Here is a 24,518-nt window from a genome sequence, read left to right on the forward strand (position 1 = left end):
AATACCACGAATGCTCTGCCATTGACTTCATCAAGCCGTGGCTAACGACTCGTTTTCCACTCATCCAAACTTCCTACGTTCATCGAAGCATCAGGACGAGCCCCAGGACAATCGGATCGCGTATTTAGCATCGAGCACAGCGCGACGACCCGCACCGCATCCCGCAGCGGCCGCCATCGCCGACGACGCCATCGACTCGAAGTGTCGCCGTATAAGCTGCAGGTTCTCGGCGCGCGTCGCCGTGAATGCGGTCTCTTCGTAAATCAGCCGCGCGTCGGCAGCGGCGGCCAACTGGAAATAGAGACCACCTGCGCCGCACCTGGGTCTCGCGACGACCGGGCCGGCGCGGCTGCTTGCGTTCCAAGCAGCGAACGTGGCCGAGAAGGAGCCCGTCGACGAGAGGAGCCGGCATTGCCCGCGAGACGCAGGTTGTTTATTTCCGAGCGCTGCCATCCGCCGTGCGCGTAACGAGGTGAGTGTGCGTCTCTGTTCACTCGCGTACGTGCTTTATTGTGGCGGCGACCACCGAGTCGCGCGAATTTGTATACGTGGACCACGCTGTGTACACGACAGACTTGGCGTTTCTTTCACCGTGATCTAGGTTTTCCTTGCTTTTATAGTCGCACTATAGTAGTAGGAAAGTAAGTGATGAGTCGCCAACCTTTTCACGAAGAAAGCAGTACGACACGTTGTTTCCCTGATCTGCGAAGCAACGTTCACGACAGGAAGAAATGCACACACGGTCAGGGTTTTTTGAAGTCCTGATCGCTATTGGATTGCCATGCGTGGCGCTTTGGAAGTCATGAGAATGGTAGGCCATCCAGCCTAGCAACAAGCTCTCCGTGACGCGTTGTGTTGTAACCTCGGATCAGTGATTAAACTGTGCGAGCGTTCATGCCGTGACGACTAGTATGGCATCGTGGATCAGCGATGGGGGAGTTTGGACAAGCCTACTTGCTGATGTAGGCCTTGGGGAATAAAAAAAACGAAATGGCAAGTTTTTTTGCAATCCTAATTTCAATTGTTTTATTTTTACGCTAAATTTTTTGGCAGTATATTAGTCTTCCAACTGCTCCAGATAGACGTTGCTAAACTTAGCTTTCGCTGCAACTTTAGCAGCGAGTAACATAACAGGTGACTTGTCAGACTGCTAATAATGGTTGGTCATGATGGGACCAGGTACGGAATAAACTAAGTTAGTCTGTTCTTTTTCCTGACAGGGGGTTTAAGTTCTTACCATTCGTTTATAATGTAACTCAGCGCGCATGAGGAATGCTGCAACAGAAAGGTATGAAATATTCTCTGAGTTTAGTTAGTATAAAGCACTTCAGATTTCAAAGAAACGGTCTCGTTTCTAGGTGCAGGTCAGTGCAGGCTTTTCGCATCGACCACGACGAATGGCGGTGAGCCTAACCATTAGGTGTAAACTTTAAGTAAAGCCGGGTTACTGTTGAGTTAGGAGCACTACATGTCGAGCCGTCCACGGGAATCTACAACACAGAGGAGGTTAGCTTAGCGTTTAGTGTTTTTTAGCATGAACTCTGCGAAAAGTCAGAAGTTGATGTGGTTATCAAACGAGCACATTCTCTCTCATGCTTGTCATTGGTACCGTCAAGATACGTATCGGCTGTTGACAGTACGCATTAAGATTACACTTCCCAGTTCGCTCTATTTTGTTAGACGAAATACACAAAAAATACCGCCTAACGTTCACGTACGCTGTCATTCTTGGGGATGTAAAGGTTGGGGGTGGGAATGATGATGTTACTGTACAGGTGAGAAGAGACTTTCAGTGGTCAGTTTTTCTGCTGCTAATCAATTACTTGGGAACATCTAGCCTATAAGGTTTTGCTTGGCTGCTACCTATGAAAGAGGTAAGCAAATAGATGATTAAAATTATAATTTAAAAACAAATTCGTATGGTTGGCTTTGCTTAATATTGACACCTCTGCAGGGCAGTGGGAGTTTGGCGGGAGCGGTTGGGGGGGGGGGGGGGGGGGGAGTGCTTTCATTTTGTTCATCCAAGTACCGAATGCATTGTCAGACGCCTGATTAATGACGCAAGAAGAACAGTGCGGCAATGCATTTGACACAATGGCTGAATTGCGAAAGTTCGCTGACTCGCGGTGGAAAATATGTCTGACTCACGTAACCGAAACGCGTAAGGAGGAATGTTATTGGGAAGGACTCAGGTGGTGCAATTTTGAGACTACTCACAGTACTCCATATAAATGGGACGCTCTGAAAATTAGCCAGAATGGCCAGCTGGAATCGTCATAAGCATTTGTACAGTTATTGAGCTTTGCGCCTGAAATGAACCCCGCGGAAGGTACGATGGATCAGAAGAGTAACTGCGCCTTTAATCGATGGAACAAAATATGAGCATGTGTGCATACCGACTGCACCCTCCCTCTCCTGGCCCTAACGGCAAGCCATGTGTACCGCCACTGCGCTGGGTAAGGTAGGTGTAAATATAACGGCATGGTTGAATTCTATTCAATTCATTTATTTCGTAATTGGAGCTCTTGGGCAAAAAGCTGATCGGGGCAGCTTGAAGAGGCCTATTTAGTGGTGTATTTCACTACTTAGACGTAACCACCTCCAGCACTTTGAATGGGAGTATGCGGCCAGAAACTGGCGCAGGGAAAGCTGTGCACATAATTCTTCCAACAGTATGGAGAAAGAGAATTCTTTGAAGAAAAGATGCGTTGAACAAACCATTAAAGACGTACCTGCATTAAACGGATCAGAGGCATCCGTGCATTTAAAGTGCGGTTTGTTCATTACCAAAGTAGGCAATACAAAGCGTTGCTCTAAAATATCAATGAAGAATTGACTGTCTCTCGCCTTCTTGAATGGAATTTAAAACTTGGGCTGCGGCCTCTGGTAATTGCAGAAGAAATACTCGACATTTGCGAATTATTTAGATTGACTCAGAAGCAGTTTAAGATGTGTTAAGTATTGACAAAGGGAGGTGCGGGTACGGCGTTTAGTATATTTATATTTTTTTCAATAGCGCAAAGAGTGTAAGCGATCACAGAAGAGAGGGCTTTGTAAGACTACTGTAAACCTATTGTATTATAAACCGACAGATTCCAAACCAGGCAGTGGTTTTGGATTGTCTAGGCGATAGGTACGGTGGCTTATGACAGCTGCATTGTTCACTAGCTCCATTTCTACGAAGGCGGTGCGTTTTGAGACCCGAGCGTCGGGGTGAAATCGATGCGCACTCAAGCAGTGCCTATCGCAGCACAATGTGGTGAGAACAATAAAGTCTACTGCCTTGAGACACGGAAAGTAACAATCGCACTCTATCCACAGCTATCTGGATTCTGTCAGTTTCTAACAGGCATACTGGTTCAGTCAGCGGAAACACGTGAAAGCAGAAACATTTGTAGTAAAGGATAGCATTCAACCAAGCGCGCGTTATCTCCTGCCCCAGCACAAGTAAGGGTACTGTAGTCTGCTCATTAGTTAACGGCACTATAAGTTAACCATTTACTGCAGGGAATGCAGGTGGTCAGTAGTATTGGGTGTTAGAAATCTTCAATTACAAATATATAGGAAGTAAAAGAGGGCTTAGTAGTTTTAAAAATATTACCACGGATTTCCCAGCTTTCCTGGAGCTCTTTACAAGTATCATGTGATTGTTCAAAGGCCTAAAAACAAAGGTTTCTCTGCTGGTTCGCGAAAGCAAGGTCTGCGGCTGTACGCGCTTGAGGTGAGTGTATATAGATTTCTGCTGCAGTTCGACATATTGTCTTGCTATCGACGGCTTCAAGAAATGGCCAAAATAATAAAAAAGAAATTACCCCATTCTTCTTATCGCTCAGAGAAATTGAGAACACAAAGTACGCATTTACGCCACAGTTGTGTTAGAAATCCACGAAAATAACTGCCTTCACTATCGCGACGCTGAAATCAATGGCAAGTGAGCGTGATAGCGGACTACACGCTGGCAAGATAGAGCTGTAAAAAATGTGAAATGCACAAGACAATGCAGTTTATTAAATAACGCCGTCGCTTTTCTGGCACGTGCTCCATGACTTGTCCAGCACTCCGAGGTGGTCTTATATGCTTTTTTACGTCGTCACGCACACAGAATTACTGATGTGGACCGCCGTGCTGCGATTGCTGCCGTTCCACAGCTGTTCCATTTGTGAACGCGAAGGAAGTGCCGCTTTTGAGCTTAAATTTCTTCCCCATCAAAAAGAACATACAAAAAAGCACAAAAGTGAAATATAACAAAATCTTTCTTAAAGAAAAAGAACAGTTATTTTTGGTTTATGGAATTTAAAGTCTCATAGCGACTTAGCGTGTGAGGGACGCCACATTGCAGGGCCTCGGATAATTTCGACCACCTGGGGTTATTCAGTGCATGGGCCTCATTCATTAGCACTCTATGAGAATGCAACCGCTGCGGCCAAGATCGAACCCGCGTCCTTCGGGTTAGCGGCCGGGCATCATAACCAATCAGTCACCGCGGCGGCTTAGAGTGTATTTATTAAGAGCTATTAGGTGTACCGTTATATACAAGTAAGTCGTCGATCCACACATTGTGTAACGTGCCCTTCGCATAGATACATTTTGCACTAATTCCCGGTTCGCTACTGGGTGGAAGACCACTTTTTATGGTCTTCATATAGTGCACTGCTCTTAGGACAAAACCGTAGTGTATAAGTCTCGCGGTTACTGCGTGACTAATTTTTCGCAGCTACACTTCATGCGATCTCCTGTAACGAAAACTCACTGCATAGCCCTTCCTTCTGTCGGAAATTGGGCGCTGCGGCAATACAACGTGCAGATGTTCGTGACAACAGCGCAGGTGCCGCGTTTTGTGACATTTCATTATAATATAGACATTCTTAAGTTTTTTGGTAAAGAAGACCGACTGCGAACTTGACTTTTTCCGCTGTAGGTTTTAGGGGTTTTTTCTCCTCTATTTGCATAATATTTTTTACGCGAATAGTTAAAAAATGTTTTCATTGCTCATTACAGGCCTAAATGCGGCATAACTGCTCTAGTACCAGTTTCGGTGCGATATATGAGAAACTCGTACGCCACAGATACTTAAGCAATTTTTCAAGCACGCGGTAAACGTTCCGCCGGTGGGCCACTACCTGCGAATTCGGAGGTCGTAGGTTCGGATCCCACCGGTGTCATGAAGAGCGTTCATCGATATAGTTGAAAGCGGAAAACAAAGCAGGTGAGATAGTCAGGCAGCGTTTTTTTTTTTTCGTGACAGTAGATGTTCAAGCTTAGTCGGGCCAAACAAATCCGAAGTGATTTACATTAGTTTGTTTAGAAAAGATCGGCTCTAAAATGACGGTCTCGTCCTTGCCACCCGCAATGACATGGTAACTAATGTGCACAAAGTTTCAGTGTCAGAAATTCAAATTCAGTGCCGAACGAAGCATTGCCAACACATACTGGTGTACAATGAGAACGTTTTTCAATTTAGAATCCACCGCTTCCCATGACAACTCACGAGAAAAAAAGAAATCGAATTCGTCCCTTCTTGTGAATGCTTGAAACTCTCCGCTGCAGAGATTAAGTTTGTGTTCCTGCAATTCTTCCTTCCTTATCACCCCCCCCCCCCCCCTTTCACCCTCCTTCCATCTTTCCTTCATGACGCGGTTCACGTCTCCACACAGGCCTCCTCATTGCCTCTTGAGCATACTCGTTAAACACCAGTATATGTAGCTAGTATACGTGCACATATGATGCGTGTGCGGGCGCGTACGAGCTTGACTTCGTGTCATTCAATGGGAGGCACTTTTACGGGCACGCTTTGTAAAGACACGTTTGGTTGCCTTTTGGGTGCACTTACAGCAGCCGCGTCGCGGTCTACATTCTGGAGCGAAAAGTCAAGGGAACGTCGCCAATGGCATCTCGTCGGGTCTCGAACGACGCACGGGCCGTCTGACGCAGCGGCGAAAAAATAAAAAAAAAACGAAACAGGCGAATGCCATCAGCAGCGAAAGGCAGAAAAAAGAAAATGGCGGTTTCCGCTCACGCGTCGCGTCTGTATTCTTCCGCACGCGCATTCTCTGCCGTCTATACGTCAGCAACGCCTTGTCGCTGAGTCTGGGAAGCACTGCCGCTACAACTGATCACCGACAGAGCCACTGTTAGCGAGTGTGTACCTTCACTGCAAATTGGTCCTGAATCTCCTGCAGCCTTGTGAGTGGTGCTTCGTTCTTGTGTACAGCGCGCGGCAACCTGTGTCGAGCGTGGCGGGCGGGCCATTTCCTGTTAGATACTCTTGCGCCCGTAGCACTTCGGGTCTCGGAAGATACGCCCACCGAGCGCCATTTCTCCATCTTGCAGTTCTCGTTGCCCGCAGCTAGAAGGCACGTACTTCCTGGCTTTATATTTTTTCTTCGCGAATGCACTGTGGTAGATGGCTCTGTGAGCCAAGAAAACTGACAACGTATCCTTTTTTTCTTTGCTACTTTCTTCCTCGGATTCCCATAGCTGCTAACGCGCGCTTCGCTTCGCTTGAAGCAACACCTGCTTATTTCATGCAGCACGCGTAATCGCTGGGAAGCGCATGCGCTGTGTGACGTTCGAGTCAGATCTCATTAGCGACAACGACGGAAGCGAATTGATTTCTTCCGGTTTTTTGATGTCACAACTTTGTGGCAAGAGCATCACACTGGAAAATGTTAGCTAACAGCTGGCGGTAATATAACAGCGACGCAAAGCTAGAAACACCATAAAGAGCGATTTCGTTTCTCTCAACACAAGTGAATTTTTGATGGCTTGTGACTTGAGTTAAGCGGGTTTTTTTCGCGTCATCAATCAGCCATTTCCATCTCATGCTCCTCCTTTGTGACGTGCAAAATGATTGGCAATAGGAGACTCGGAACTAACCCGGCTTTGTCTCCGAAGCGCGCATTTTCAGCTTCGTTTTGCATTCCGTTGCAGCGCGACTGACACGTGCCACGATGACACTGGACGCGTCGTGAGTGAGGCCTGCGCGCCTTCGGCGGTGTGCCAGGCCACGTCGCCGTTACAGAGGACCGCTGCGAGCCGGGCTGTTGGCCGTTTGCCGAGTCGTCTCTCGCCCCCATCGTATTTCATCTGCGGTCGGCGCACGACACACACTGTCCACATGACGGCCGCCGGGCCTTGATTATTCCCGGCGCCTCCTTGTACGCACCGACACGAACTGCACTGATTGCCGTGAAGCGAGGTTGTGCCGCTGCTCCGTGACGTCATGGGCCAGGTGCTTGTCAAGATACACGGCTGCAAGGAGCCCAAGGTGTCTCCTTTTCGCCGCAAGAAGCTCCTGTGCGAGTTCAACACTTTCTATGGTAAGAAGCAACGCCCTTTATTCCTCCTTTTCTTCTATTTTGTCTTCTCGCAAATGTTTGATTCGGAAGCCCCACTGAAGTGTATTCTCTTATTAATTCAGACTACATTTGATGTTCGCTGAGCCGGAAGTGCAATGCGGCTGTATTCCAACTCTTGCGTCGCAGCGAGCGCATCGAGAATTCCAGGACATGACACATGCTAGCGATCCGCCGCGGTGGCTCAGTAGCTTTCGCGTTAGGCGGCCCACCCTAAGGTCGCTGGTTTGATCCCGGCCGCAGCGGGCGTATTAATCTCTCGTTAAAGAACGCCAGGTGGTCAAAATTAATCCGGAGCTCTCCACACTAGCATCCCTCCTAGCTTGAATTGCTTCGCGATGTTAAAACCCCATGATACTCATATTTTGTTTAAGATGCTCATTTGCCCTATGCCGCCGTCTTCGGGATTACACTGCCGTCACTATCGCAAAGAAGTTGCTGGTCGCCGATTTGCCATTGGCTGCAGGGTATAAGTTGGTGCGAAATAGAACAAACATGTATAGGCGGCACCTCCGATGTCGTGGTCAATGATGCTACCTATTTTTCAGAATTTGCGATAAATATGACCAGTGGTAACACTTACATTTAGCGCCCGTTGTTTCTTATCCGATGACTTAAACAGTCTCCGAGGCTATGCCACTGCAGACACAGGCGCGTGTTGTCACTGGACTTTACGGCTGCTGCATTGCTTTTTATTCTTTTTTTACGCTAAACAACTAAGGACGTACGTACGATGCATAGCACCCGGTCTTGCAGCAACCTAAGGCATTAACGTGGCCGTAAATGAGAGCAATCGCGCTGCCAGAGTCAGTATTGAAATCTCCTAATAAATGTACAAAATTCTCTGACCTTTGATCTCCTAAAGAACCTTTGGCGCTTAAATTTGCCTATTTTTCTTTTGCCCGATGTCTTTCAGCCGCTGCAATTCTAAAATATTCATAATTAGGACTTATAGCCAGGAGACATGCTTAGCATTTATTTAGATATTGCCTTGATATTTCTATAAGGCATAATAGGGAGTGACGACTGACACATATGCGGCGGCTCTTTTTATGTGGGCGTCTTATTTCTGTTTCGAAAGTATACAGGGCTTGTCGTCCAGCACGAAAAGACCACTTCGTAATAGGCCCTGATTGGCCTACAAAGAGACTCCATCGGGGAGGGAGGATTGCAAGGAAGGGGGCGGCTTAAGTGACGGAGATTGTGACTTATACAATAACGTCTTTCTTCGACTTTCACGAACTCAGCCCCAGTAAACTAAGCTATGTTTTCTTGGGTTAATAGTGGAATTTTTGTTATATTGTGACGGTTGATACGTGTTGCTCATGCTGTACAAGAGCGACTTCATGTGGTATGAAATTAAATATACGGGATCAGTTCAAAAATTTGTTTCCTCCCTTTAATATTCATCATCATGCAGTATTAACCTGTCCTTGTTTTGAAATTCATGCCATTCTGTTACTGCTCTGTCATATATTGTTTCTGGTTACGTGCCATTAAAATGTACTGAATGGAACGTGTTTGCAAAAACGGCTTTTTTTAAAGTACAAACGATCTTGTTACCGAACTTTCTTGGTAATTTTTACTGCTTATTGTCAAGGCTAACAATTTTTTCTATAATTGGGAAGGCTGAGCTAGGTCTATCCTCTAAAGCTATTTAATGTATCCGTTACCGGGGAATCCGTCCGGGCAATTTGCTCAAGTGCCAATATTCTGCACGAGCTACAAGCATTTAGCGCACAGTATTACTCGAAGGTTCTTGTCACTGCGGACAGTAAACCTTAATGTGCGGCAGCGCAAACAACAAAACTCCAACAGCTTTAATATATCGTAGCTGTTTGTAGTTTGCCTCCGGATTAACATAACATTTCTTGGTGAATCCCAACTTTCAGTCTGGTGCACCCCACGAGGAGCACGCCAATCATGCGAAATTTAATCGCCACTGCGCTGTTTTCTTTTTCATTTTCAGACCTTAATAAGGACGGCGTTATAACCATAGATGATTTCAACAAGGCCAGACTGGTGAGTCTAAATTTAGGAATATGTAAAATTTTTAATTAAGCAGAACACTGTCCTTCTAGAGGCTTAATCATAACATGAGAAGCAGGTCTTCGCAAGTCCAGAAAGGCCATTATCGCAGATTATCGCAGCCCATTAACTAAACTAGTCGAGTTGGGAAGGTACAAGGAGTTCCTTTTTTTTTTGTTCATAATTGCAGTGAGAAATTTTGAGAGAGTTGGGAAAATATGCAGCCAATATCAAACTCACGCTACTCCGTGCTACTCCTCGAAAGCACGCGTCGAAATCCTTGTCCAAGATAAGCCATAGTATCACGTTTTGTGTGACCTTTGAGGTTGTTGTCCATTAACTTCCTTATATCGACTAAAGAGTTGCTGTTGAAATGTGTGCGGGGTTTAACAAATGTGCAGAAGGAGCTCCTTGGTCTCAAACTGTGATATTCGTACTCACAGCTTAATTCATTGGGTATTAATATTGAGTCAATACGACGAGTCTGTACATGCTTGGACTTAGTCATTTTTATCATAAACCACTTCCTGCGCTGTTTAGGAACAACAGTTTGTGTTCCTGCTTTTTAGACATCACCTGTTCAGAACACGTGGCAGTCGATGAGATAGCCTTAGTTGCGCAGTGAAATAAATAAATGCCCCATGTGATGATGACAACATCAGGACGGCGGACGCTCGGACAACGGTCTCACCACATCCGACGACTTCGCTTAGCCTGCGTGGATCAGTATTTCTCGTAAAAACCGATTACAGACATTTACAGAAGCACTGAACGCTTTTCTCGGCATCTGGAGTTTTTTTTTTTTTTCAGTCAAAATTTTGTTTTTGAAAGGCTCTTTCTCTGACAGAAAGACTTGTAAGAAAATGAGGGCGGTGATGTTTCTGTACTAATGTTCAAGGGCCGAGGGCCCTAAACGTAGTTTGTGTAATGCGTGACGGAAGCTATTTGAGGTTTTATGGGAAGACCAACCACTGTTTTGACGAGGCAGACAGGAAGCTGGAAGTAGATTAGGGTCTCTGAAAAGCCAGAGTGCACTGCGATAACCTTTTTTTGGCTAAGATGTCGAGCCTGGCTTTGTTAAGAACGCCACGTTTTCAGTGGATACCCCGGGACTGAATACTACATCATGTCACTCAACTTACTATGCAGCTAGATTCACACTGCGTAGTTCTTGTTTACTACGTTGGTACCATCTCCATTAGTGCCGACCTTCTACCCTATCTTTGTTTGTTTGTTTCAGTCTGACAAATCTTGACCTTTTTGAGCGCTTCTTGCTCACAAAGGAACAAATTTTAAAGATTTCGTATTAGGCATTTCGCATGTTCTCCGAAGCCTCTCCGTTCCCTGACTTTATATAGCTTGCTCATAGCCATGAATGCTAATATATAGGAATTTTTTTATGCTTACGAACACTAAGCCATCGGAGCTGACAAATACTAAAATAATGAACACAGGGAGAGTGTTATTATATCGCGAGCTCTTGGACTGCGTTATCGTTTTCATAGTTATCGAATTACATTCTTATGTTCGTACATGAACTTCGTTTTACGGCACGTTCTCACTGTACCCGCGTTGCTCCGCTCTATATCAGTTATTCTGAGCTCTTCGTTCTAAAGCCACATGGACTTTGCAAGTTGGTGGTCAGCATAAAACGGTCTATGAAGGCATTCGTTCTGCAGCGCCGAGGGCGAAACGCACTTCATTGAACGAGTGGTTCGCAGCGCCATCTCTTGCCAGCAGGCGGAGAAATGAATTTGCGCGCGAAAATGAAAACAAAAGCTCCGCGTGACGCAGGGATGAAGCGGTACCAAAAGCATAGCGCCATTAATTACCTAAGCGACAGTGAGCTGATTTTCCAAGAGGTAGCTGCCCTGCTCGGCAAACAAGTTGAAGCTTTATTTCATACGACATTGCAAGGAGAGACTGTAACATGCGCGCCGTCTTCCTGATTCAAATTTTCAGACGCTAGCAGGAGAGGGTGACGCCTATGAGTTTTATCATCAGTTACGTCAGCAGCGTCGTGTTACCTATAAACTGTGGCCCAGGCAGCTCGCCAGTCTAGAACTTTTGTGCCAATCATTGTGCGAATTCTAAAATTTGAAAGCCATGAAGAGTTTCGCTGTTTGCTCTGGTGTTGGTTAACCCATTGTCCTGTGACGCACGAAGCACTCGTATTCCGAACAATGCTTGGCCAACATCGTTGTTTACGAAGGTCCTGAAAACTTCTATTACCTGAGCACGTGGCCACGCCTCCAAGCAGGAGAGGGCAGGAGACGCACGCCTAGTGTGCTGACATTGTGGAGATAATGAAGAATATTGCAGGCATGTTTATAACAAATCACCATAACGCTAACCACGGCAATAGACGTGTGTAGGAACATTTGTTGTTAGAGAGGTTTAGTTCAGTACTCACCAGCCTAAAGTGCCTGTAGCTTTTGGGCGCCTATAGCGTCTCGCTTTAGACCTCTAGAGTGGGTTAAAAGCACTGATGAAAAGGTGGTAGCCGCGTGGTTCTTTCCGCCTTGCTTTCTTGCTATATTTGTGTTTCTACTCATTTCTTGCTTCTTTGCTTCCATTATTTATTTTCATTTTCGCAGAGTGAAATAGAAATCGGCTACTTTGAGCACTCCTGGTTTAAATGAAACATTGTCCCAAACTCTGCGTTTCTAACGTGACCTAGCCAGGGTGGTGGCTTATCGCTGCTGTTCTCTAGTAACACGCTAGATTCCAGGACGCTCAAGCGCGCGTAGCATGCCGGGTATTGTGCACTTTTTCCTGAAGTGGCGCTCTGTAGAGACAGGGCTTGAGAAAAAAAGTGTGATTCATAGCAGCACGCCGACTTTTATCATTGAACAGAATAAATGATGTGCGCGCAGGTATTCTTATTCAGCACTCTACCAAGAGTGCAAGCGGGGGAAAGGGTACCCGGAGATTAATGACTTAGAAAGTTAATTTGCAGCTTAGTAAAGCATGTTGCCGGGCTAGTGGGTTTAGCATATTGAAACCTGTCCGTCCTCCTCTCTTCTCTTTCGCGTATGTGTATTTCTTCGCGTCAATGTGTTCATACCAGTTTCAAGAAATTTAGTTTCAGTACTCAGCATGTCCTTTGTCAGATAACTTTACTATTTCGTTAGCTCTCCTTGGCAATTTGGCCCAGCGACCAGATGCTTGAATACAATTTGTTGGTCGCAACCTCCAGAGGAGTTCTTTGAACTCCATCTTTCCTCTGAAATTGTTAGAGGATAAGAATAAAATAAAATTGAGAATGAGGAAACAATCTAGCCAGCGCACGCTGTGCCTCTAGCTAGCGCAATCTTGCAATCTAGCCAGCGCTCGCTCAGAACAACAACAAACCTTAACAAAAGAAACACACACGCAGCGTTCGTGACTGGCAGCCACAGCTGCTGCGATGAAGACCCGCGACGTGATAACACACCTGCTCTCTTCATTACAGCACAAAAAAAAGGGGGGGGGGGGGGGGCTGGCTCGAAGTAGGTTGACAAGTAATACGATTTTTGTGCGGCCTCAGAATGCGAGACAGTTCTCATCCTTCATATGTCACTTATATCTACCACACAGCGAAAGTAACAGAGGCTTTCATCTCTGCCCTGTCAGTTCTTTTAATGAAATGATCGTACGAACTATGACATTTGTTGTCGTCTTATTTTCTCCGAAAGTATCATATCTCCCAGGTAATATAGAGCACTTCCATCTTTATTTTTAATTCATTATTTCTTTTTTAATATAGTATGCATAACTTACATTGGGCCATGCTTGTTTTGGAGAGGTGTAATTATGCACTCCAAAACTGAAACAGCCTGTAAGAGCCGCCAATGCATATTTGCAAGTTTCCCTTAATTCCATTAGCGATTTGTTCCTAACGCCGCTACAGCGATCTCTCAGAATGGCTCAGGCTTCTCTCAGGCTTCCGTGAATACGATGCAAAGAGGAAACATTCATAAGAGCAGCGTTGCAAAAAGGGAGCAAAGAAGGAACATGGTGTCCTATTATTGATAGAGCGCCGTCCGAATTGCAGTCTCTCATCGACGTCGTTGCATTTGCAGCACCGAGCGGGCGTTCAAAGCTATCTCGCAACTACACAAGGGGGGAAGCGCATAAAAATAATAAACGCCTCTTCCGAGAAGCTTTCAAGAGCCATTTAAAAGCTGCTTCACTTCTGAATAAGTTAATACGGAGCAGATGAAAAGTCCTGTCCTATGGAAACAAAATGTCAGATATAAAGTTGCTGTATGTCCTTGCAGGTTTACAGTAGCGATGAGAATTCGAACGTTGGCACAGTAACTTTGAAAGGACATTTAGTCAAACTAGGCTGATAGGTTAGCGTTGCGGAATAGCAAAGAACCCATTTTTTTTTTTACCGAGAAACAAAGCTTCGATAAGCTAGAAATTGCGCAAAAGCGAAGTACACGTGGCGACACCTTTTGCAGGTTCTTGCACCTGCGCCTCGTAACGTTAAAGAGGCTTTGAAAGGCGCTCTGATTAACGGCGCGATATTCCCGGGATGTTAAAGGACGCCGCGTAGCGAATGTCCTACAGCAAGAATTTTTTTCAATGCGTTTTGTAGAGGCCGAGTTATATGTAGTCAAAAATTTGAATTTCAGCGTCTTTCCATTTCCTCTCGTCACTTTTTGCACGCTCAAAGGTCGGCGCTCCTCCGCCGGCTGCCGACGAGCGCGGGAATTCCCCGGCGAGGGGCTGGAGTTCCCTGCCTCGTTAGTGCGGTTGACTGGCCGCGGCCATCGTAGCTGCGTGAGGAGAATGTAACCAATGGCCATCTCTCAATAGAAATACGTAGGTGAGGCCAACGGAGGACGGCGCAAGCGTGAAAAAGTCGCCGGAAAGGACTCGTCAACATTCGCGCGCGATTGTAGGTTCTCTGCTGCGTGTAGAAATGCACTGTTTGGCTTAGGTTTTCATGACGAGAGAATGTAGTGATTGAGTGAGTTTATGTAATCCACTCAGAAGGTGTTTCAGAGCCCCTTTAATTCTTCGCCAGCCGCGACTGGTTCATCCTTTTATTGTGCATCGCTACTTCGCCTTCAATGGGCAAGCACCGTCGAGACACGAGGAAAGCAGCGCGCCGAACATAGCCGAAAATACGCATAGTTTCGTAATCAGAACAGCGCAAACCAGACGGTGAACCGACGACGAATAGATATCCGGGTCACAAACAGGAGTGCTGAGTCATTCGCCTCGCATTATGCGCACTCAACGTGTGTATAGCCGTTGTACGCAGCAAGTTCAGAGCCGCAAGCTCTCTGCGATGGTGGTGATGAAGAGCTTTTATTTTTAAAAGTGGTGCCTGGGAAACGGGTAGGGTACTCGTGGGCAACGTCCTCAGTCCAGCACTTCGATACCTTCTGATACCCAGTGGGCTCGCGCGATCAGCCGCTGCTGACTGCTTAGACTTGAGCTGGGCAGTGCAGCTTTCCATGAGGAGGAAGTACTGGTCTATTATAGGTAGTTGCCGGAAGGGGGTAAGGGGAGAAGACTTCTTTGTGGAACGGTCAGGTTGTATTTGGCGCAGCGGCATCCACACCCGGAAGTGGCTCCTTTGATAGGCCGAATAGCTCCGGGGAACATACTTCACTAAAATGACGCAACGTTCCCTGTGTTCGGGTGCCTCTGAAAGTGCGAGGATATCAGGAATTCCATTTGTGATATTCTCAGCAATGAAGCCACCTTTCCTAGCAGAAAAAAAGTGCTGTGCTTCGGAAGGATATTCCATCCGCCTATCCTAGTTTTGTGTTTAGTTTCTTATTCCCCTTTCGTCTCCTCTCAACTTTTCTTTTTGATGTGTATCGCGTAATTTAGTTTCACCTAGGCGCATATTTTAGAGGCTGAGTAATCAATAATTCAGAAGTGCGTCACTGCTCACAGCCTATTCAGGTAGCCCTAAAGGTACCGGCCCTAGTCCAGTGCAGCACATAGCGGCGCCCATTCGCTATGCACAAATCAATAATTTTACCCTTAGTGAAGTTTTCGTCCCTTTTTGGTGAAGTTGTGTGTGTAAAACATTTATGTTCTTTGTAAGGTATATGACCTACCGCCTGTCTCACGCCAGATGATCGAAAACATTTCTGGCAACGCTGACAAACTGCTCTCGACACCCGTCTTTTCTTTCAAGCACATATGTAAACTGAATGGATGGAAAGAGGGCACCTGTAAATTCGACAAGACCAAGGAGCTTTTCGACGAAATATGGACGCTGCTTAGAGCTGACGCTGACAGCGACGCCGACGAGAAGATCACCGCTGAGGAGTGGGTAAGTGGGCTAAGATGGAAATCAATGTCAACCAATCTGAAAAGCCTGGCTGTGACCGCAATATGGGCGCATTGCGACGCTTGCTTTGATGTCTCGACTCTCCTCTGTGATATTGCCTACCATTCTAATACGCTGGATAGAGGTAGCAATGGTTACAGTAATGAAGGCGTGAGGGTGCATCAGTGGTCTGGGGGAACAAAATATTAGAGGAGCCATTTATAGCGACGGAATGATTCAAACAATACTAACACAAGTAAGGGCCCAGGATGAATTCCTCTTCAAGACTAGAAGTCTGAAAAGGGTGTACGAGCTTCCCGGGACCGGTATGGCTAATCTTACTCAGATGGAGCAATCCCGGTATCCTGCAGGCTGTAGAGTGTTAGGTTTTTTACTCACGCTGGCTCAACTAGGTACACTTTTGTATTATAGTTTGTTGTTACTAAAATGGTGACTTCAATGAGTGAATTCTGAATGAAGTGTAAACGCTAGGCAATAAGAAGCTGAATTTTTACTGCTCTCGCGTTGTAGCAGAGCATGGTGTGCAGCAATTTTTGCTATCGTATGACGAAGTATTACGATCGGCAAATTGGCCTGCGCTAGCCACTCACGAGCCGTCCACAAGTTCACAGAGCTTTTATAGGCCGCCCTTTGAACTGCTGGTGCTGGATTACGCAGAGTGCACAGCGGTAATATTGAAAGCGAAATAAAAAAAGCACTGAAGACAATGGCGGCATGTTTCCATCGAATCTTCACTCATATAGCGCACTCCCGGCCGTCAAGATCAAGTGTGTAACATTCTTCAGATGGGATGACTCCACGAGTGTTATAAATGTTTACGAGTGGATCTTTGGGCGCGAAGATTTAGCTGTTCTGCAGGAGTGTTCTTTGTTCTGAACAAAACAGTATTACGTTCCAGATCCACTATGAAGCAAAAAAGAGTTCACTAAATGAAGAAACTGCTGCTGGGAATAAGTTAAGTGTTTCAAGACGCACAGGAATGATTTGAGGCTTAGTGGAATTCAAGTAAGACGCACGTCAATTTTTAATTACAAGAAACTTGTTAGAACGTGAATATTACCTACTGCAGTATTAAAATTATTGGGCACTTCGAAGACAACAGAACCTTCGTGAAGGTATTGTTGTCGATTCGATAAACTTGTCAACAAAATGGAGCCGCAAAGATGCTTTGCCTTTTCACTGCCGAGAAAAAAAAAAATTCAGGTTCTCGCTGTGGTAAAGTACTGCCCTCTTCAGTGCTGCGTGCGGGATTTTTCATCGCTTACAGCGCCGTTGTGGAGTCAGTAGGCAGTTAATTTCGGGAAAAAAGTTTTCGAATCTCGCAAAAGAATAAAAACATGTCAGGATCAAAAGGATAATCTCCGAGGAGCTGAATACACTGGGCCTTCAACATTACACCGGCAATTTCTGCTCCGGTAACATTAGACGCGTTTTATAATCACAAGGCTAGCCATGCCAGCAGCCAGCTATCAACTACTACAAGCTCTGACCTCGCCACCTCTGTCAGGTGATGCTGTTAGCTGAAGTTATGAATCTAGTATGAAGTTACGTTGAAATCTGCTTTTAATAAACTGCACATCTCCAACCAAAATTTTAACTTTAACCCAACGTTTCGAAGCCCACTCGGCACCTTCATCAGGGGTGACTGAGGGCAGTAGCTAGCGTCTTTTAAGTATGGGAGGGAAGTACTTCTTGGCAAGCTGCATAGCTTCTAGCCCGAAGTCTGCACGGATAGATTGAAAACTAAACATTCTGACAGATTTGCCTGTCTGGTTGGGTTTGAAGACTTATAATAAACTGCACATCTGCTAAACTGCACGCTAGCTGCTGCCCTCAGTCACCCCTGATGAAGGAGCCGAGTGGGCTTCGAAACATTGGGTTAAAGTTAAAATTTTTGGTTGGAGATGTGCAGTTTATTATAAGTCTTCAAACCCAACCAGACAGGCAAATCTGTGAAAATGTTTAGTTTTAAATCTGCTTTTGTACTGGTGGCTCGGGAGGCCCCTTCTTATTGCAGTAAAAAAAATGCTTTTGAGGTATTGGGGATCTAAAGACACATATAGTTCTCATCTGCATTTGAGTTCTTACATTTTTTATGAAAGAAATAAGTGCGTCTGGCACCTTGATGAGCGCTATCGTACTGCTACATCGCAAGCATCCGTGTTTCGCAGCGTCGACAACATTACTGAGCCCGACGTGTGCCCAGAGTCTGGCTTAAGTAAAAACAGCGCAATTAGGAAGTTGGTCAAACAAATTCGACATTTCAGCTTTTGCCTTTGCAGTTTCCCCTTTGATTGTTTTGTGATTTCTGGCACGACACATGTCCTTGTAAAAGGCCCTTTCATAAGCATCAGCTTCATAACATAGCTTGCACAGACTAAGCGCATTAGCTTTGATAGCCTTTGGTCAAGTTGTTTGTGCACCACTGAAAAAAAATAAAATTGTCTTCCATCATCATTAAGCCTAACCTTCCAAACTCCTTTGCGCGCCAAGCGTTCAACTCGAAGGATCAATTTGGCGCAGTTCATTTTTTGTAATGCATGTCATTCCCAGGCTAAATTTTATTGAGAGAATAGAGAAAGCAAGGTCCTCAAGGTGTTTCGTACAGTACGTCTCTGAGTGTCTCGAAATTACTATCAATCAATCATAAACTACGCTCTAAAGCTGCGATGTGTTCAGTGTATAAAACCAATGTCGAAAAATGTGCCCAAATTAAGAAAGAGTAGTCATCTACTCTGGTCCATGGGATCCGGAAAACATCAGCGGCGCCTCATTAATTTGGGGAACAGTATTGCTTGTAACGATGATTCTTTTTGCCTCCAGTTAAAACTTTGGGAGCGACGCTCTGACTTGGAAAGCCAGGATGAGGAGGAGGGTGCACCGAAGTGGCTGGTCACTTACCTTTGGTTCCGCTTCAATATGTACGACCGGACAGGTGAGGTGCACTTTGTTCGGGATAGAGGTCCCTCATTTACAGTGTTTATATACTTAATGTTTCAAAACCAGGTAATCTGGACACGTGCTTCTAGTTTGTGCAGCTGCCACGGCGTAGTACACCGCTCTGAGCATAAAATATTATCTCAGGAGCCGGGAATGTTTAGTACACCCCACAGACCTGCTATGGCCGCCAGAACTTTATTTTATTTGTACTTATTTAGAACATACTGAATTCATTGAATACCAAGCAAGAGAGCTATACACGATAAAATACACAAATACAATACAGCACTACTATGAGCTAGCAACAAAACAAAAACAAAACAAGCAGAAGTGCACTAGAACAAGAACATAGCAAAAAGAGTAAGCAATCATCAAACGGGCCATTCAAAACTATTCTTTCTGTGTACTTTCTTCAAGTGAATCTGCATCAACAGGAGCAAGGACTTCTATTGTGAGCGTATTTCACAGGGAAATAGGGCGGGGGAAAAACGACTTCATAAAACTATTAGTACGTTCAAAGTATGGCTAATAATAATAATGATAATAATTGGTTCTTAGGGAAAGGAAATGTCGCAGTATCTGTCTCATATATCGGCGGACACCTGAACCGCGCCGTAAGGGAAGGGAGGGAATGAAAGAAGAAAGGAAGAGAGAGGTGCCGTAGTAGAGGGCTCCGGAATAACTTCGACCACCTGGGGATCTTTAACGTGCACTGAAATCGCACAGCACACGGGCGCCTTAGCGTTTTGCCTCCATAAAAACGCAGCCGCCGCGGTCGGGTTCGAACCCGGGAACTCCGGCTCAGTAGCCGAGCGCCCTAAGCACTGAGCCACCGCAGCGGGTCAAAGTATGTCTCGAGGTTGTAAATATGGGCGTATCGAGTTTTACGAACTACACGCGGATGAATGAATAGTTCCGAATCGACGCTTAGTTGGTGCCTGTACAGCAGAAAGAGGAACCGTAGTCTGGCAACAATTCTTCTCCTGTCTAATGCTTTCCTACCATTTATATGTGTGTCACTGAAACGTGCACACATTTACATTTCGTGCACATTTACATTTCTTTGGTCCATAAAAGTGTCCCGTGCGCTCAAATGGAATTCTCTGATAGTGAAACTGAATTGGTTGTTTGCAAAGTACGACTGCCGAACGGGAAAGCAATGGTTCTTGGGTCATTTTATAGGCCTCCTGGTCCTTCTGTAAAGCCGCTAGTTGGCTTATCTCATTTTCTTGAAACCATTAACACTGAATGCCTTGTTTTAGGGGGGGACTTTAACCTTCCAGACATTGACTGGTCAGCTAACGAACCAAGAGATATAGCTCGAGGGAATCTATACTCAACTTTTTTTGACATTTTAGATTCCAACACCTTTTGTCAGTATGTGCATGAGCCATCACGAACGGACGGAACTGGTCACGTACTCGACCTCTTGCTGTGTAACGTGCCTGATGTTGTATGCAATGTACAAGTGTTGCCTGGTTTGAGCGACCACAATATTATTCTAGCAGATTTATTAGTTCACTACGTGAAGGTTGCAAAACCACCTAGGCGAAAGATTTATGTCTACAGCAGGGCCAACTACGAGGCGATTAGCGCTGCTTTCGATTCGTTCTTTCCAACTTTTGATGAACTCGCGGATAACTTAAATATCGAACAGCTATGGAGTACATTCAAACAGAAATTGTTCGAATTACGTGAAGCTTTTGTTCCATTAAGCGTTATATCAAGTAAGAGAGCTCGAGATAAACCCTGGTTTAACACCGAGTTACGTGCCCTTGTTCGCAGACAGCGACGAATGTATCGAAGATACAAGTTGTCTAAATCGCCAGAGTGTTTGGCCTTGCTGAAAACAATAAAAAATGAATTCAGACAGAAGTCTCACATCGCTAAAGACTTGTATTTTTCGAATTTAGGAGAAAAACTTGTCAAAGATACCAAAGAATTTTGGAGATATGTGAAGCGTAATGGTAAGGATGACAGCTCAGTACCTGCTCTGAAAAATGATGAGTTAATCATTCATGATGATGAGGCTAAAGTTGAAATGTTTAGCCGTTATTTTTCATCTGTGTTTTTGCCACCTAGTTCACGTTCTGTCTGTTTTGCATTACCTCTTGAAATAGATTGCATGCCGGAAGTTACTTTTTGTGTTGACGGTGTGCGTAAATTATTGAAGGATTTGAATCAGGCTAAGGCTTGTGGCCCTGATGACATTCCTGCCGCAATTTTAAGGAATTGTGCGGATACATTATGTCTGTATTTCACCCGGCTGTTCCAGAAGTCTCTTAATGAAACCGACTTGCCTGCTGATTGGAAGGTAGCGCGTGTCGTGCCCATACATAAGAGTGGTATGCGAAACTCCGTTCAGAACTACAGACCCGTTTCCTTAACCAGCATAACCTGTAAAATTATGGAGCATGTAATATATAGTTGCGTTATGGCCCATCTCACCAAACACAATCTCTTATGCACTAGTCAACATGGTTTCAGGCGTGGATTTTCCTGCAATACGCAGCTGGTGGAGTTCGTTCATGATTTGGCATCGGCAATCGATAAGCAACAAATTGTGGACTGCGTTTTCTTGGATTTCCGCAAGGCATTTGATGTTGTCGCGCACAGTCTTCTTCTCTCCAAATTGAAAGCGTATAACCTGGATTGTAAAATAATTGCGTGGATTGCAGAATATCTGTCGTTACGAAGGCAGGCTGTTGTTCTGAACGGTATTTCTTCACAGTATGCACCAGTTACGTCGGGAGTTCCCCAAGGCTCAGTATTGGGACCACTTTTGTTTTTGCTGTATATTAATGATATTTCAGTTGGCATACAGTCTTCATTCAGGATGTTTGCCGATGATTGTGTTGTTTACAGAGTAGTAAATTCCACTTCTGATTCACAAATCCTGCAAACTGATTTAGATACGGTGGCAGACTGGTGTGTACGTTGGGACATGTCCTTAAATATAAACAAAACTGTTCACGTCACCTTCACAAGAAAACGTGCTAATCATCCGTATAGGTATAGAATTAATGATCTTACTCTCAACATAAGCAAGTCATTTAAATATCTAGGCGTCTTTTTTACATCGGACTTACGATGGAATAAGCACATTAATTATATTGCGAATAAGGCAGCGTCACGTTTGGGTTTTCTACGGCGGAATTTTAGCCATTTACCAAGTAACTTAAAAACACAGCTGTATTTCAGTTACGTACGCTCCATACTTGAATATGGATGTGTTTGCTGGGACCCACACACATCTGAGTGTGTAGGAAAATTAGAGAAAATTCAGAATAGGGCAGTTAGATTTGTTCTTGGTAATTATAATTGGCAAGTTAGTATGACGGAAAGCAAACGAAAACTTAACTGGCAAGAGTTGAAGGACCGTAGAAGGTACATCAGATTGAAATTTTTCCATGAGATTTATTATTCAAAAACTGGCATAAACCGCGAACAATATATCCAGGCACCTCATTATATATCAAAGCGACTAGACCACTGTTTGAAGGTCAGATAATTTTCTTGCAAGGGTGACGTCTTGCGTTATTCTTTTTTTGTTAGAACTGTTCGGGACTGGAACAGTTTGCCATCGAGCATTGTATGTATTACATCTAACGAAGCATTTTTCCATGCACTGCAATAATTGCTTTATACCTATAAATGAAGTCTGTACCCCCCTGCTGTAATGCCCTGCGGGGCGATGCAGGTAACTAATAAATAAATAAATAAATGAATTGTAATATTTAAACGTCTACTGTTAATGAAGACAGGGCGCGTGTTCTCGAAGCCTGTCAATAGTACGATGGAAATGCACTATTCGCGCGGGAGATCTAATAAAACCACAGCTGAAAGTTTGCGTGCATATTTTTAGTTTGTGTTTTTCTGTGTGTTGGTTGGAACCAAGTTAAAGATATACATAGTGTTACTGCAGTATAGACTTAGTGACGGCAGATAATTATTCTCTTGGCAGCAATAATATAAGATCTTGCATAACGTTTTGGAGAGCTTTGTTAAACAAGATTGCAATAAAATATGCGGCGTTTACTCTTGGGCTTGGTGTGCTTTGCATAGTTGCCTGCTTTACATTTCTCCTCATGCAAATGAAGATATGAGCGCCCGTAAGGGCTGCTTCGTGTGCCGCATTGTGGAAAACGGCAGCATCATTTGCCACACAACCGATGGCTTTTCTATCTGCTTATATGTTTTCTGTTCTCTTTATGTCGTTCCTGCTTTAATCTTTGAAAGTACTACTCTTCATTTTATCATTTGTTTCTGTTGCAGGGGACGGTGTCATAGACAGCGACGAATTTAGCTACGTACTGGAGGACTTTGGCATTCCCCAAAAGCAATCGAGGCAGTGTTACTTGATTATGACGGAGGTTTGTTGGCATTTGCAGAATTTTACTGCACCGTTGGCCCCAGCTGTCTCTTAATAATGATGCATGTGATATACAAAACGCTTTATTCAGGCTGAGTAAGCAAGTCTATGTTTATTTCGGCATCAAACGAAAAAAAAAAGAGTTATCGGCATCTTTCGTCCGCGGAAAAATTCTTAAAAGAGAGTTAGTTGTGTGCATAAGTTAAAGGGACATAGTTGGCTGCGTGCTAACACCATGTTTTATTTCGAACTGGCCGTATCCTGAACGGTATTTTCACAGTAATAGGCCATTGAAATGAATTCTGAGGAGAGCTCCTCAACCCATAATGTATATACGTATAAATCAGGGGCACTGTTTTTGTACCTGCTAGAAAACTTGAACAGGCATATTTGACCTATTTTCCGCTGCTGGCGAACTCACAAACTGTGAAGTGCGAACATTTCCGTGAGGAGTTATTTTTCCGCGGTGTAGTAGTAATAGTAGCGGTTCATTTAAACTAACAATAGAAAGGAAGAAAAAAAAATTTTTTTGCTAACCCCGGCATCTGCATCGCTGCGGGAAGCACCTGAGCTGGGGCAGCGGAAATAAAGGGATAGCAGGCAGCCTGGAGAAATGAAATTAAAGAGGTGTGGGGGCAGGCGGATAGGATAAGGGGGAGAGAAGTGCTATATACAGGTGTGCTATTTACGCAATAACATATGTACAGGTCGAGCGCGTGTGATGTCCATATTCAAAAAGGAAGGATTTTCTGCGAAGTCAAAAGCGTAAATACCAGAAAATCAGAAATATTCGGAAGAAAACTACAGCTCTCGTACACAGGATAGAATTCCTGCATGCACGTCTCATAGCGACTTATGGGTTTAGACTTAGCTTAGCAGAAGGAAATCTAATTTCAAAATAGACCTTAATTGCTGATTAAGACTAATTGCCCTGACTTGAAGTTCCAAAGCTTGATCACGTCACCCAATTGTTTACTTTCTTTTTCTGCTGTTTAGAATGACACGAAGAGGCTGGACTACGACTATTTCTGCGAGCTAGCCGAAGAGTATCTGACTTCTGAAGATGAGTGCGCACTCGGTAATTTCATCACAGGGCGGCTCGATTTTCGGCATTGACTGCGTAGAGACGTCTGTGTGTACGCTTGTGCGTGAATGTCCAGTCGTCAACCTCGCTTCAAGCGCGTTATCCAATGGCACACAAGTCAGTGGCGTAAAGATTTCTTCAGCTCGCTGCCTGCAAGCCTCGCATGCCTTCGAATGGACCAATGTATACGTACCATGTTCTTCGCCTATGACAATGTAAATCATTTAGTGCCTTAGTATTGAGCGTTGTTTAATAAAATAAAAAGGACAGTTTCTGTACATACCTCATGCAACTTCAAATATTCCTTCAATTTCCTGTCACAGATGAGAGGATAGTCAAAGCGAATTCGAAAAAAAAGAAAAAAAGCATTTTTTTAGATTAATTAAAAGGTCAGTTAAGTTAAAATGGAAGTATTGAAGTCAAAGTGAATTCTAC

At 44.7% G+C, this 24,518-nt stretch overlaps 1 protein-coding gene across 2 annotated transcripts; it reads left to right on the forward strand.

Moving 5' to 3' along the window:
- The first annotated feature begins 258 nt into the window (after positions 1-258).
- LOC144136738 (sarcoplasmic calcium-binding proteins I, III, and IV-like) lies at positions 259-24,365 on the forward strand. 2 transcript variants are annotated; one of them, XM_077669315.1, is made up of 7 exons: positions 259-472; positions 6,931-7,319; positions 9,325-9,377; positions 15,532-15,669; positions 18,511-18,622; positions 22,903-23,000; positions 23,996-24,365. In XM_077669315.1, exons 2-7 carry the CDS (start codon positions 7,223-7,225, stop codon positions 24,113-24,115), a joined length of 618 nt encoding a protein of 205 aa, XP_077525441.1. In that variant the 5' UTR covers positions 259-472; positions 6,931-7,222; the 3' UTR covers positions 24,116-24,365. The 2 variants fall into 2 exon arrangements, with proteins under 2 accessions (XP_077525441.1, XP_077525440.1); XM_077669314.1 differs by lacking the exon at positions 259-472 and adding an exon at positions 6,028-6,183.
- The last annotated feature ends 153 nt before the right edge of the window (positions 24,366-24,518 follow it).

The sequence above is a fragment of the Amblyomma americanum genome, chromosome 6 (assembly GCF_052857255.1).
Source record: "Amblyomma americanum isolate KBUSLIRL-KWMA chromosome 6, ASM5285725v1, whole genome shotgun sequence".
Taxonomy (NCBI): Eukaryota; Metazoa; Arthropoda; class Arachnida; order Ixodida; family Ixodidae; genus Amblyomma; species Amblyomma americanum.

Excerpts from the sequence above, each read along its gene's own strand:
- LOC144136738 (XM_077669315.1), top strand. The coding sequence starts at position 7,223 with ATGGGCCAGGTGCTTGTCAAGATACACGGCTGCAAGGAGCCCAAGGTG. Across the intron at positions 7,320-9,324 it reads CGAGTTCAACACTTTCTATG|ACCTTAATAAGGACGGCGTT; the intron begins GTAAGAAGCAAC and ends TTTCATTTTCAG. Across the intron at positions 18,623-22,902 it reads CAATATGTACGACCGGACAG|GGGACGGTGTCATAGACAGC; the intron begins GTGAGGTGCACT and ends TTTCTGTTGCAG.